The 15,910-nt window shown below is 34.9% G+C and overlaps 1 protein-coding gene across 1 annotated transcript in view; it reads left to right on the top strand.

Annotated features, from left to right (window-relative positions):
• Positions 1 to 15,910, top strand: part of EYS (eyes shut homolog) — a 1,254,974-nt gene that overhangs the window by 1,043,113 nt on the left and 195,951 nt on the right. Inside the window, 1 exon segment of the mRNA XM_040983150.1 lies at positions 8,454 to 8,550. Within this exon segment, the coding sequence (XP_040839084.1) occupies positions 8,454 to 8,550 (97 nt within the window).

The raw sequence follows: 15,910 nt of genomic DNA, 5'->3' as shown, positions 1-15,910 counted from the left end.
AGTTTGTTCATCATTTAGGTACATTGTTTCATAGGAGTTTTTAACTTAGAAAAGTTCCTTCCAAAAAAAAAAAGTTTGTGGCAAGGTGGTTAAGTAAGTGGGATACCTACACTGCAAATTGGTGCCTGGGTTTGGAGCTTTTTGTAATGTTTATGCCTATGCTGGGAAACAGTAGGAGATGGCTTAACTACTTGGGATCCTGACACTGATGTTAGAAGACAGAGATTGAGTTCAGAGCTACAGGCTTTGGCTGGGCCCTGCTATTGTGGGCATTTAGGAAACGAAGGAATCCATGGGAAATCTCTCTGTTCCGATCTTTCCCACTTGGTCACTCTGCCTTTCAAATAGTATGAAAATAAAAACACTTCTTACAAAGGGAATTTAGCCATTTACAAATTGAAAAGTGCTACCAAGACACCCTGGAATGTGTCCAGTTTGCTGAGAGAACCCTTGAACAGGAACGGGATCGTGTACTGAGAAGTAAATTCACAGGCTTGGGGAAATCTCAGCTATGATAGCTGGATGTTCCCTTGACGACTGCTGTGGTTAATCAAGAGTATAAGTAAAGCTTCTGCATTAACAGCCCTGCAGAAGCATCACAGATCCTCTGTTTTGTATCAGTGCTTCACAGGAACGTGGCTTGTTTTGCTCTGAAATGTATTATTTATATATGTAGGCTTTTTTGTCACTCAGTAGGAAGACTATAAAATAATCTGAAACCAGTGATTATGCCATGACTGTGATCCAGAAACAGTGAGTTCTCATAAGAACCACTGATTAGAGGTCAAGGAAGGCTGCTTGAATGGCTGAGCTGTCTAATTTCTTGATGCTAGTTTTACAGAATGCAGGAAGACCTGTTCCAGGATGCTTTTGGTGTGCTCATACTGGTTTGTTTCACCAAGTTTCTGACCTGTAACCTTTGTACTTGATCTTTCTCTTGCATTGTTTAGATTGTGCGTAATAGTACTGACAGTGCCAAGAAATATGCCTGTGTTTTAGGGATGTTTGAAAACCATCATATTAAATATAAGCATTGTTTTACGTTTGCACACATGGTCATGATAATTACATTAGACATATAAACTAGTAAGGAGTTCTGGATGTCTTTGATCGTTTCTTCCATGTTGTCTGACATATAGTCCTTTAAATATATGACCCCATATTTTCCTGTTACAAACAAGGACATAAAGCAATCACACTACCAATTAAATTATAAGTAGAGCCCAGATGCCTTATGGTGCCTCCGAGTCTTCATGTACCTTTACTGCCATCTGCTGATACTGAATGCCTGGTCTGTGAGGCTCCACACCAGTTATCCTTACACAGAGCTCAGCTAAAGCATTCAGTTGAATATGGAGATCAGAACTGAGACAACTGAACCTCTCACAATTTGAAATCTGGTCTAAATTTCTTTTAAAATGAAAGTTGAATTCTGAATTCTGGCAATTAGTCTGTATACTTTCCATTCATTTCAGAGTAATAGACTGTGTTCATTAAATAAGCACATAAGTTAGTTATTGGTCAAAAATCCAGTCCTTATAAGTCACTCATCTACTAGTTATATCACAGGTGACCCATAAAGAGATCTGGCTTTTGTCTTAAGATTAAGATTAACACAGGTAAATGAAAGAAATAAAAAGAAAGGAGGAAAGGAAGAGTGAAAGGAATGGAGAAAAGAACTTGATAGTTCTTACAAAAACATACCTTCTAGAAAGTCTAAAATAAACAGAATAGCATCATTTTCAATGATAGCCAAGCCTAGTGACAAGATGAAAGAACATTTCTGTTTTGCACCTATGAAAGAGTTCAGCATCATCACCTTTGCCATATTCTCCAGGCAACAGTTGGTGCTTTACAGTTTTGTTACTATTTTATCCTGGCTTCATGTTGCAATTATACATGAATTGTGTTTTGTGTGCCTATAGCATGGCATTGCAATAGTTCTTTAAAGCATTTCATTTCATTATGGTTTCTTATGTAACTCCCAAATTTGACAAATTATAGATATCTTACAGGAAAAATAAACATTTCTTATTTCTTGTTTCGCTCTGGAAGGAAAACAAAACACTTTACTTATGTGCTTTTGTAATATACCACTAGGAAAAAAAATGTGAGACAGATGCATTCAGATGCCTTTACTACAAAATAAAACTAAGAAGCAAAAAGCCAGAGAAGTTAGTCCATCCAAATTTAAATCTAAATCACAGATAGCTCCAAATGGCTTTTTCAATTTTTCTTCATTCTGCTTCTCAGAAATTAAACATAATTTTCCACTTACATGTCTCTTTAATGGTTATGCCTTAGTTTGATCTTGTTATATTTTTGTTTAAGAGAGAAAAAGACAAATGTGAGACTATGGTCAAGATGACTCTAACTTCATACTTCAATACTCCTCCCCAGTGTCAAACACATAGCAGTCGTAGAAAAATAAAAAGCCGACAGCTAAGAGCATAAAGGCAGGCTCAGAACAGGGCAAACATCTGCCAGACAAGAAGCAGACAGAAACACAGGGCAGTAAAAGAGGTAAAACTGCAGGCTTCCAAACACAGTTCTAAACACAGGGCAGCTCAGTTCCAGGATGGTGAGGCAAGCTGACACTGTGAGGGACTGGAAGCACTCATGAACAGGAAGACAAGATTAAGTGTATTTGGATGCAAAGAAAATTACCTCATGCATAGAATTTTCCTAATAGGTATTTCCATGAGCTTTTTTGAAGACTCCTTATATTTTAACAGCACTTATGAAGGTTTTCATATAAAAATAGATACAAAGATAAATGCATAAAATATACAATGGATAATATATGCATGTATGCATGTATTTGTATAATGCATGTGCACATATTCACGCATACATTCAAATGTATACATATATACATGGATAGAATCATACAAAGAAAGGAGAGGGATCAACTGCGCTCTAGAATCCTGACTTTCAGCAAGTTACCAGTTTAGGAAGACAATAAAATGCAGTCAGATTATCACAATCTTAACTGCATAAGAAATCGGTCAGCTCTATGAATAGATCTTATGGATACCCTCACCATAAGGCAAAGCCGCCAAATGCCATCTTATTTATCAGAAGGTCAGAAGGGTTATGATTAAGTAGGAAAGCTTGAGCATAACAAAAGAGCTCAAAAGAGGTCCCAGTGCAATGGGTAGGTGGCTAAATCCTCAACTTGCAAGCACTGGGATTCTATATGGGCACCAGTTCATGTTGCAGATGCTGCACTTTTCATGCAGCTCTCTGCTGGTGACTTGGGAAAGCAGTAGTGGATGGCCCAAAAGCCTTGGAATCCTGCACCTGTGCAAGAGACCTAGAGGAACTTCCTGGCCTCCAGCTTCAGATCAGTTCAGCTCCAGCCATTGCAGCCACATGGGGAGTGAACCTGTGGATACAAGTCCTTTCTCTGTATCTCCTCCTCTCTGTAGATCTGGCTTTCCAAATAAATAAATCTTTTTTTTAAAAAAAAGTTCAGAATAAGGGTTAACGAGAATGGGAAAAATGAACCTACACAGAGCAATGTCAGAAAACAAGATGTATCAAGTAAATCAACAGCCAATCAACAAGAATCTCCCTCGATAACAGATTTTTTATGGAAAATTCTGATGGAAAACACTAATATGAGTAGTTTTAGGATGCTAGAAATTGTAAATGAAGTAATGACTTATTTAAAATAAGAAAAATATTTTTAAAAACAGCAAGATTTGCTGAAAGTCAATACCAAAAAATCACAAAAGTGATTCTAGTTATTGGAAATAAAAGTCGTTCATAGTAACTTATAACTGAAAAGACAACCTAGAGATAGCTGAAAAACTGATGATGGGAGAGGATAAGAGGCAGATGCTCTAGATGATCGTATACGCACACATATTTACCTTTCAATACTGTTTCTGCTGCAACTCCTTGGGTTTGATATTTTTGTTTTCATTTATTTTCATTTCTTCAAAATAGTTTCTTTTCTCTTAGTAAATTCTTCACTGACTCATAGGTCATGCAGTATCATCATTTTTTCCAAGAAGGTTTCTTGTTTTCATTTCTTCATTGATACATTGGTTATTCAGTAGCATGATATTTAACTCCATGATGTTGCAATCTTTTTTACCTTTATGCCTGTTGTTGATTTTGTGGATTTTGTTGATTTTTATGGAATCGTATCACAAAATTAAAATAGAAGAAGAAAGAATGTATTCAATAAAATAATAAAGAAAAATTATCCCTAATTTGGAGAAAGAATTGAGAAACAAAACACAGGAAGGGCACAGAACTCCCAACAGGGTTAACCAAAATCAATCTTCACCACAACACATGATAATCAAGCTCTCTTCAACTGAACAAAAGAAAAAGATCCTTATATATACAAGTGAAAAAAATCAATCATACTCACTGCTGACCTCTCACAGGAAACTAGACTAGAGGCCAGAAGGGAATAGAGTGACATATCCTAGTTTCTAAATGCAAAGCAAAAAAAAAAAAATGGTCAGTCAGTCCAGAATACAATATCCAGCAAAGCTTTTCTTTGTGAAAATGCAATAAAATTCTTCCACAATAAAGAAAAGCTCAAAGAACTTGCCTCCCCAGATCTGCCCTACAGATGATATTTTAACATGTTCTCTTGGCAGAGAAAAGGAAAAGCAACTATCAAAACCAACATGAAATGTTGACAATGTCCCAATGAAACAAAAACAGAAAACTAAAGCAAACAATGAACAACCCATTGCTAAAATAATAGGACCAGATTGCTACATCTTCATTAGTGCTGAATGTAAATGGCTTAAACTGATTAGTTGAAAGTCCTGGATTAGTGGATTGAGTCAAAAACACACCCATCTATCTGTTGCCTCAGGAGATAACTCTCACTAACAAAGATATGCAGAAAATGAAAGGATAGAAAAAGAATATTCTTTTTAATGGCTAAATTGTATTCCATCATATGGAGAAGTGATGGTATGTTGCAGTATGCGTCTCTACTCTCAATAAAAGATGGACTGCCAATGAAAATGTTAAATATATCTTGATAATAGGATGCTGGGCATTTTATCATGTTTTACAATGTCAAGATACATTTAAATGCAGAATAACAGACTTGTGACTGTTTTTGAAGGACCATACTATTATAATAATATGGGAGAAATCAGCAGGAGAAAGGAATTGGGAAAAGGGAAGGAAAAATCCCTGATCCTATGGAAGTGTATCATAAAAGATAATAATAAACTACACAAAAAATACTTGCCAGAGAAATCAAAATATTTTTTTCAAAAGTAAAAGCATGATTGCAAAATTTATTATATATATTATTGGCCTCCAAAAATGTAAATGTTAGAAATAGAGATATCCAACAAGGCATTATTTGAGGTGAAAATTTTCCAAAATTAAAGGAATATATAATTCTTGAGATCCTAAGGGTACTTGATTGTAAGGATTGATAGGAAAAGTAATTAATTCATGCCTAGACTCATTATCACAGATAAAGATAAGCTCTTACAGCTGCCAAAGAGAAGAGGAAGTGTAATAACAGCACCACTCACCTGTACTTAGAATGACTTCATATCAATAATAAATTACCATATATAATCAAGAAGTATATTTATAACTTTGAAAGAAAAATCAATATAAAATTCTATTTGTAATTACCCTACTATTCAAGGGAGAAGTGAAATGTAATCTGTGAGTTTAGTAGCAACAGATACTAAAAATAATAAAGATGCATTTATAAAAAATAAACAAGTGTACTTTAAATGAAACATGTGAACTAGGAAAGCAGCAGAAAAATAACGATAAATTATCCAATCATTGATTATGTTTCATAAAATTTTGGTTTTTGTCAAAAGAGGTAAAATTGGAAAATATTGTGTGTTCAATAATCAAAAATTTTAAGACACAAGCTTTGATAAATTTAAAATCATCATTTTTAGTGTACAGAGATAGCAGCCAATAAGATTGTGGAAGTAGTTCTAATTTTACTTCTATATACTTTCTCACCAAAATGACATTGTGTGATTCAAATCATTTATTTTTCTATTTCACATATTTCCCATGTTATGTATTATTCTACGAGTCTTATTTAGGAGCTGGATAACATTAAATTATATAAAGTGTTTAATTTACTTAGTTGGTCAGCCAGATATTCACTTATTATATTTTATAATCTTTCTCTTCTTTTGAAATTTCTTAAGCTTCTAGTTGGAGCATGATCTGCTAAACATTTTATAAACTTTCTGAACCAAATTATTCTATCTCTGTTCTTTAGGATGCCTAAGGAGTATAGATCTGCAAACGTGGTATTAATTATCTTGGAAAAAAACTGTTTGATAAAACTTTAGTTTTTAAAATAACGGAACTTGAGTATTTAAAACTATTATAAGCAATATTAGTTGAAGTAAATGAACACTTCAACTTGACTATGTAATTTATTTTCAGAAAAATCTCTTTAGAGATCGCTGTCTGCTCAGCAAATAATTACTTTAAGTTGAATTTTAACATTAGTGCTGAATGATCTATGTACATTAGACAATGTGGTTCTCTCTAGCCATTTATGAGCTAAGAATGATGATCTCTCTTTTGCAGATACTCACACTTCAGGGGGAAAGGTTAAATAGTTTGCCTACGATCACTCAGCCAGTCAATGGATTATCTCAAAATATGGTCCTTGAGTTTTTAAATCATTAGATTCAGCTGGCCTCAGCAATACTTGAGAAGTGTAAGGGATATGCACTTAGATTTTTTTTTTTCTCTAATGATTTGCAAGGCAAAGTGTCTGGCTTGTTGAGAAAGCTTTTTGTTTCTCTTGAAACAGTTTTGGTCTATAAGCAAGTAAAAGTCATTATAAAAATGAATGTGATTAGAATCTATGTGGAAAACAGCTCACCGAGTAAGAGCAGCAGTTGTCAAACAAGCAGTAAGCAGGCAGTGGAGTCAAACATTTGTTGAAGGGTCAGGGAAAGAAAGGGGAGAATAACAGAAAGCAGACAGAGTGACTTTGTAGAATTGCAGTATTACTTTCTACTTCTACAAGCTCAGGATGAAGCAAAGGGATATTATTTGATTTTTAAATGACATGTGTATTATCTGGAAATAGTTCCCTCCATCTTCAGTGTAAGCAGTTACACATGTCCACTTGGCCATGGCAACAACACACAGTTCACAGAAATGAGAAAATCTTAGAGTTCAAGAATATATCGTAATTGTCTAATCAGAATTAGAATTAGAAATGAGCTCAGCAAGTTACAGAAAAGGCAGAAAGAGTGAGTTGATTTATTGGAAGGACCCTATCATTCTTAACTTATGAAGAGAAAAGAGAGGAGGTAGCCTATGTTAAGTTTGATTGTTTTTCTCATTCATTTAACAATAAATTATTTTAGTGAATTATTTGATCAGTATTCTATAAGATTGGTTTCTTGTTTTGATGCTAAAGATGACCAGCTGTCCTGATCTGCCAGCTTCCCTGGTGTTAGCAGTGAAAATTTTACACCTTGTGAAATTCCTCACATCTGGAAAAACTGGGTATATTGATTAAAATTAAAAATTAATTTAGATGTGTTCAGGATCCAACATTTATAAAACAGGAGTAAACAAAAATGAGAATTAAACTCACCCACTTCATAACAATGTCGTTAGTATTTGCTACAAATGGAAATGCCTTTGAATTATTTGTTGTTTTTCCTGGAAACCCAGTGATGTGTTTATGTCTCATTAGTATTTAACACATTTAATGCAATTCTAATAACACGGTGACATCCCCGTTCTCTTCCTTACTCCCTCCTTCCCATGAATAAGATTTCAAATACCTCAAAATGCATCCATGCCTATTCAACTGATCACATTCTAAAATTATACATTTCCAGTTGTGTGTTGAGCATTTCTATTCATTCTACAAATTCCCCTAACCTTACACTTTTCTTTATCTCTGAGAAGCAGTACCAGCCAGTACATTAGTGACATGCTTTCTGAGTTCTGATAACTGTATCACAGTGTAATCTCACTGCTCAGGGGTAAGAGGCCTTTCATTTCTTTTCCATTTCTATTTTTCCTGTAGGCCAGAGTTGGGAAATTTCTACCTAAGGAGTTTAGAGTCATTTAATGCTAATGTTACTTGTCCAGCAGTCTTCTAAATGACTGAAACTGTATGTCAACCACAGTTAGTACTTAAAATTGATAGAAAGCTACTTTAATACATAAAGCTATTTTTTGTTTTCTAGGGGCTAAACGTTGAACGGATTTAAATTTCTTCTTAGAAAAAGGAGAGAAAGAAAAGGGAATTCTGTGTTAGAAAAAATGAAAGTGAAACTTTTTCCTTTCCTATCTGAAAATGTTCACACTTGTTTGAAACCATGTTTCAACATAAATATAATCCAAAAAGTATCTCTCTCACTGACAAGTACTTACTATCCAAGTGAGAAGTTACTCTGTGTTTGCCAGTAACACAAGAGTGATTTCTTCTGCTTTTTTTCTAGCTACACAGTGCCAGTTGGCAACCCTTGTATGATTGAATTGGCTGTAGATGGAAAACTTCCAATACAGAAGAAAAAAATGAAGACAACCTATGCTCAGGTAGGTATGCAAATGTCTGCTCGAAATATTCATTGTGACCAGTAGTTCAAGTAATTGTTCGCTTTTGAATTCATAAGCGTTAGCCTTCTTAATACAATTTCTTATTAAAAGCTCTTTAAGCACATAAAAGAATCAGTTGACCTATAGAGGAATCCTAATGAGACCATTGCTAGTTCTTTGAGAAAATCAACAAAATAGACTCTCCACTCATCCAACTTAGCACAAAAAAAAAAAGATGGAGATATACAGATAAAAGGGATCAGAGATGAAAAAGGAAATATAACAGATAAGCTCAGACATACATATAGATATTTGAAACTATTACAAGCAACTGCATGCCAAACTAATCAGGAGACCAGGCAGAAATGGATAGATTTTTGGACAATACAATCTACCAAACTGAATCAGAAAGCAGTTAATAATCTAAATAGACCTATAACAAGGACTAAAATTAAATCAGTAATTAAATGACTTCAATTTTATCCAAGAAGGTTTTTTGGTTTTCTTTTTTTCATTTCTTCAGCAACACATTAATCTTTTAGTATCATGTTATTGAACTTCATACCATGTATATTTACATTTTTCTTCTGATTGTTGAATTTGTTTTGTAGCTTTTTCATTTAAGGAGATGTATAGTAGCTATGTAATAAAGACTGTCGTATCCAGATGTGAAGATACAATGCAGTGTACATCTTTACTCTAAAAGATGGACTCCCAATGAAACTATTAATTGTATCTTGATAACAGGATGCTGAATTTTATGCTATTGTCCATGTCTACAATGTCAGATTATACTTAATTAGCAGAATGATGGATTTATGACTGTGAATGAGTATACTATTGTAATAATACAGGGGAAACCAGTGTAGGGGAAGAAGCTTAAGGAGGAAGTAAGAGAAATCCCAGAGACTAAAAAAGTGAAAAAAGAAATTCTTTAAAATCACCAGAAAATTCATCTCATACTTTGGATATAAATACATTTAATGTTTCCTGGCACTGAAATGTTTTATCGAATTTAAAATGTTTGTTTTCCTGTTGCATTTTGGTTTAATATGTTGTTTGTGATTTTTTTTTTCAAAAACACAATAGCTTAGGAATAAGGAATGATTAGCAAGACACAACACAGTTTTTTAAAGAAATAGATTTTTGAATTATGGTATGGAATTATTAATGCTGTGTTGTGAAGATGCCTACTGCACTAGTTTGGAAATTTTGCTTAGAAACATCAGATGAAGGCAAATTGAAAGATGAAAGGATATGTGTCCCTCCAGAGATCAGCCAATTTGCTAAATTCTTTCAACTTAATGATGTGGTTGGTTCTTACTATGACTTTATTGCAACACATTTAAAATAAAGAACTTCTGATTCATTTGATCATCATGGAGAGTCAATCTGTATAATTACAGCTCCAAAGCACTAATTTTGGTGCACATTAAAGCTGGCAATATGAACAGCCCTAATGACTTGGAAATTTCTTTTTATGGCCATTTCTTCTAAATAGTCTTGGTGAGTGACATAGGCATCCAAAAGAAACAGGTAGGGACACCTGTCATTTGCATAAGCACACTACATTTTCCACGTTGTGGTCATATACACCGCCTTATTTTACATTCTACAAGAACCGAGAAAACTAAGAATAATAATGTCTGACAACACTAGTGGATTTGTCCACCATTCACAGAAATGAGAGACTTACCCCTGGCCTTCTAATTCCTGAGCCCTGTTTATTCCCTTATAATATTCTCTACTACTCATAATTTTTTACTGCATCAGCTCCAAACTTTTCAAAGAGTTGTTAGGGTAGGAATAAAATTGTTTTTATTTAAAAAAAATAAAGACAAAACAAGTTGGAGCTCAACAGGGCCAAATAGCTCAACTCAAGATGTAGAACATCCAAATAGCTGAAGATAAATACTCTATAAAGCATTCAATCTTACTACATTTTCACTAACTCTTTATACTCACTCATTTTTATATACTGAAATATCCATATTCTCTTGTGAATACCATGCAATACACCACTCATTTTGACTTTATTGAATTACATATTGGATGAACAGAGTTCAACAGGTGCTTAATTTATTTTTGTTATTAAAAATAGTAGATATGACATATATATAACCTCTCTACAAATCAGTCTCTTTATCCTGTAGGTTGAAGTAATGCAGATTAGAATGTCCCAAGAAATAAATATAACCTACAGGGACTAACACATGAGAATGGAATTTATTCTTATCTTATTCAATTTATTTTAAATTGAAAATAGTTTGGATGATTTTAGGGTGCAAAATAGAGAATGAATTGAGAAGCTCAAAAGCTTGCTGTTCACCAGCACTATCAGAGTTGTTACAAGGTCTCACTGGTTGCCATCTCCTTACCTTGAGCCCAAATAAAGTGTTGTGAACACCTATGAATCACTGGTACCTTGTAACTTATATAACCCAGAGCTCAGCTCAGACACACAGTGCAAGACTGTATGTGTTTGAGACTTTCAGCCTAGCCCAAAACCCAAAGAGTTATGAAGTACACAAACATTTCCACCTTAGGAGATGTGATTTGAGGATTCACAATTCTGAAAAAGCAGTCAGTATTCACAGAAATTCTGTACTTCCAATTTTAGCTTTCGATTCATTCCTGGCCTAGGACTATGTGATATATCACTCTTGATGTTGAGTTTCAGCAGCATGCCAAAAATCCAGTTAAATCTCATGATCACAAAGAGAAGCAACTGACTACCATGCACTGTTTTTCTGTTTCTATTGCCCTGATATTTATCATTTCCTTCTGTTAACTTTTTGCAAGTTTGTTCTTATTTTTCTAATTCCTTCAGGATAATGTTAAATTCATTAACATTTTTCTTCTTTTTGTTCTATTTTTATTATTGGGAAGTGGAGACATGGAAAGAGCAAGTTATTCTGTGCTGGCTCACTCTCCAATTGCGTACAGTGACCAGCACCATACCAGGGCAAAGCCAGGAAGCTGCGAAGTGAATCCAAGTTTCCCATATGGATGCAATGACCCAAAGACTCAAACCATCACTTACGGCCTTCTGGGGTATATATGGAGAAGAAGCTAGAATTAGGAGGCAGAGTGAGATATTGAACTGCTTTCTCCCTACTTCTCATCAGTCAACTGGTTGACTTTGCCGTAGCCACAGTTGCTAGATCTGAGCCAGGCTAAAGCATGAGCTTTTAACTCCATCCAAATCTCCATGTGGGTGGCAGAGACCCAAGTACCTGCTTCTTCCCAGAGCAGTCACTAGCAGGAAGTTGAATCAAAACCAAAGTGGAAACACAAACCCAGGGATTCCAATACCAGGCATAGATCTCTGAAACGACATTTTAACCATTGCACCACAATAGGCATCCCCAAAGTAAGTGCTGAGCTACGCAATCATTCTCTTTTTAAAATGCAGTCCCATTTATAATCACTTACTGCTTCTCCTTAGAAATGCTTTTGCTGCATTGTATAAATTTTGGTATTTTTGTTTGCATTTTTTTTTGTTCAACAAATCTGATTTCCCTTTTGATTTCTTCCTGATTTGTTGATTATTCAACAGTGACTTAATTTGTACATAACTCACTTTTTCTTATGTTACCAGTTTTTAATTTTATTCCAGTTATTGTCAGAAAAGATATTTGGTATGATTTCAATCTTCAAGGAATTATTAAACTGCTTTGTTGTTTAACATGTTATCTATCACAAAAAGGTCATGTTCTTGAGAAATATGCACTCTTACACTGTTGGATAGAGAATCTATATATATTTATGAGATATATTTGATCTGTTGCTCAAATCTTTTCTTCCTTCTTATATTTTTCAGAATTATTTTTTTTATTTGAGAGAGTTACATAAGAGGAGGGAGGGAGAATCAGAGCAAAAAAGGAGGGCTCAATCAGTCTCCCATCTTTGCATCCACTAATTCACTAGCCGGGTAATCACAATGGCAAGGGTTCAGCTAGGTCAAAGCTAGGATTGGGAGATTCATCTAGGGTTTCCATGTTGATGACATGGATCCGATACTTGGGCCATTCCCTGGACACAAACTGATGCCTGTATGGGATACTGACTTTGCAGGCTGCAGCTTTACCCACTATGCCTCAAAGCCAACACCTCCTTATTACTTTTTACTCCTAATTGAACTGAGGCAGTGAAATCTGCTGCTGGTATTATATTGTTGACTGTTGCTTCTTTCGGTGTTGTCATTGTTTACTGCATTTATGTAGAGACTAGGCATTTATGTATATACATATATAGCATGTTGCTGAAAATATGTATATTCATAATATGTTGATATCGGGGCATATATCCATATCATGCTTGTTTTCTCTTTCTAGAAGGTCAATCCTATTATTGTTGTATAACATCTTTCTTTGTGTCTTGTCACAGTGCTGACTTAAAGCTTCCTTTCTTGTGGTGTAACTCCTCTTTTTCTATTAGTTACCATTTTTATTTAATCCTTTTCTGTCCTTTTACTTTCCACTTTAGGTTCTTGAATCTAAAGAAAATCTCTTCAACAGAATGTAGTTAATTCTAATTAATTATTCAATGACTGTCTTAATTAGTTTAATCCATTCACAGCCAAAGGCTAGGTGAGTGTTTAATAGTCTTGATTCATGCTTTATACCCCTTTCCAGTTTTTTCTTTCTTGCTGCCTTTCCTTATGCTGTATTAATTTTTTTTAGTGATATACTTTGGTTCATTTCTCTTGTTTAACATTTTATAAATATTTTGTAGTTGCTATGTGATATACATTAAGCATTTTATTGTTATAACAATCTTTTTTAATCTGATAACTTCAAATATGTAAAACTCTTAATTTCCCCCACATACTTTGTTACTGATGTAAAAAATAATACCTTTTTTATATTGTGGCATCATGAACATATTTCACAGTTGTCATTACTTTGCCTTTTATTTCTTTACAAGAATGAAAAGTTATCTATCTACCACTGTTATAGTAATCTATATTTGTCTGCATATCTACCCTTAAAAACATTATTGCATTATTGTCTGGCTTCCTTTTATTTCAACTTAAACAATTCCCATTAACATTTAATATAAAATAGGTCCAAAGAATTCCCTCAGCTTTTACTTATCTTAGAAAATATTCAGGTTTTGATAATATTTGAAGGAAAGTTTTGTCAGATACAGTGTTTTTGCCATGTTTTTGTTCATATACATACACCACTTCCTTCGTAACTACTTAATTTCTATGGGGAAAAATACTCTTGTGGGAGTATCCATGTATGTGATAACTCACTTTTCTATTGCATTTTTCAAAATTCTCTCTGTGTTTGTCTTTTGATAATTATAGTGAGTCTCAGACTGGAATTTTTCACTTAGAGTCTTAGAGCTTCTTGATTCTGGATGTCCATTTCCTTTTTACCTTTTCAGTCCCCAGCCATTATTTTTTTTTTTTACATAAGCTTTTTCTGGTTTCTCTGTCTCTCTTCTACTTCTGTGCTTTCCATAATCAATGTACTAATCCAGTTAATGGTATTGTGTAAATCCCTCAGCATTTCTGTATTTTTTCTTGTTATTTCTTCTTTTTTGCATCTCCAAATGGATTATTTCAGATGGCTTGTCCTTGAGATTGCTGATTCTTTATTCCGCTTGATTAACTCTGCTGTTGAACGCCTTAAAAAATCTTCCAATTCAGATATTTTGCCTTTTAGCTCCCAAATTTATCATTGGTTCATTTGTCTTTGTTGAGTTCTTATTTTCTTCATGCGCTAAATTTCTGACCTTGTTGAGCATCTTCATGATGATTATTTTGAATTCTCTGTCAGATAAATAATATACCTGTATTATACTGAAGATGATTTCTGGAGATTTATTTTGTTTCCATGATTGGAGCATGATTTCTGTTTTTCTTACATGTTAAAACTTGTGATGCCATCTGCATACTTGAAAAATATATGTAATCTCCTCTCCCTGTGTTTTGGAACTGACTATGAACAAGGAAAGATCTTTTAAAGTCAGTGTGGCCAAAGGTTGCAAAATGGTTTGTAGATGCAACTTCTTTGAACTTGTGCATGCGAAATTCTCAATTAAAAGTAATTTGCTCATTTTCATTTTAGAAAATCATAATTCCTTTTGCTGTCTGTAGTACTGCAGACATTATGCAGCTCCTGCAACATATCAAGTTTTCTTGTGTCCTCAAGAGTTTTCAGATTTTACAGTATGCCTCTTCTCTCCACCTTGGGAAAGACACATCTCTAGTCCTCATAAGCCTTGGCAAAAAGTAAGAATATTGGATGCAACTCCTACACTTTTCTTCTCTTTCTTCTCCCTAAATCTGAGCTTGCCACACTATACCAGCCTTCCATCTGATGTACCCTGGGTCATATGGAAAAGGAGTAAGTTGCCATGGGAACACCTCCAATATCTAGAATACTGGATGCACACTCCTATTCTTGTCCAAAAGATGTTCCATTTTCTTGAGGCAGACCCACAGTATGAGTCTGCAGTGTATGAGATCATGCTCATTTAAACTGTGCTGTTTGCTCTCTTGTCAGTGCTTAGATGCAGAAGTCAGTCCCTCAGGCAGTCCCCCAAAATCTGCAGCTAAACAAATTTTAGCCTTCTCTTTCACTTTCCCCAAAAAGAACTCCATACTGGAATTTTTCCATTCTTACTGTACTATCCTGATGGGGAGAGGAACAATGGTGAGGGATGTCATCAGGATTCCTTCTACTTTGAAACACAGGAGGTCCCACACTTCCATTCCCCTCTTCTGGATTTCTCACAAAGGAACTAGTACATTAGTTGAATTTGCGTCCATATGGTGGAAGGAATGTCCAGGGCTTCCTATTCAGCCATCATGCTGACTGTTTTTGTTAATCAATTACTTTTTTTTAAGATTTATTTATGTTTAATTACAAAGTCAGATATACAGAGAGGAGGAGAGACAGAGAGGAAGATCTTCCGTCCAATGATTCACTCCCCAAGTGAACGCAATGGCCAGTGCTGCACTGATCCGAAGCCAGATACCAGGAACTTGTTTCCAGGTCTCCAACACGGGTGCGTGGTCCCAAGGCTTTGGGCCATCCTCAACTGCTTTCCCAGGCCACAAGCAGGGAGCTGGATAGGAAGTGGAGCTGCCGGGATTAGAACCGGAGCCCACATGGGATCCTTGGGCATTCAAGGCGAGGACTTTAGCCGCTAAACCACGCCGCCGGGCCCTGTTAATCAATTACTTTATGATCCTTTTTTTTTCTGATTATGATTAGCTTCCATAACAACATGAATAGTTGTGCATCATTCTTATTATGCATTTACACTTCCCTAGATCATTGTGTTCAGTGGGTAGCAACTCAGTCCATTGAATGCTGCACTAAAACTCAGCTCTTTCCCC

Source organism: Ochotona curzoniae, unplaced genomic scaffold (assembly GCF_017591425.1).
Source record: "Ochotona curzoniae isolate NIBS_2020 unplaced genomic scaffold, NIBS_Ocur_1.0 contig_3819, whole genome shotgun sequence".
Classification (NCBI taxonomy): Eukaryota; Metazoa; Chordata; class Mammalia; order Lagomorpha; family Ochotonidae; genus Ochotona; species Ochotona curzoniae.
This window is presented reverse-complemented; position numbering and strand designations above follow the sequence as displayed.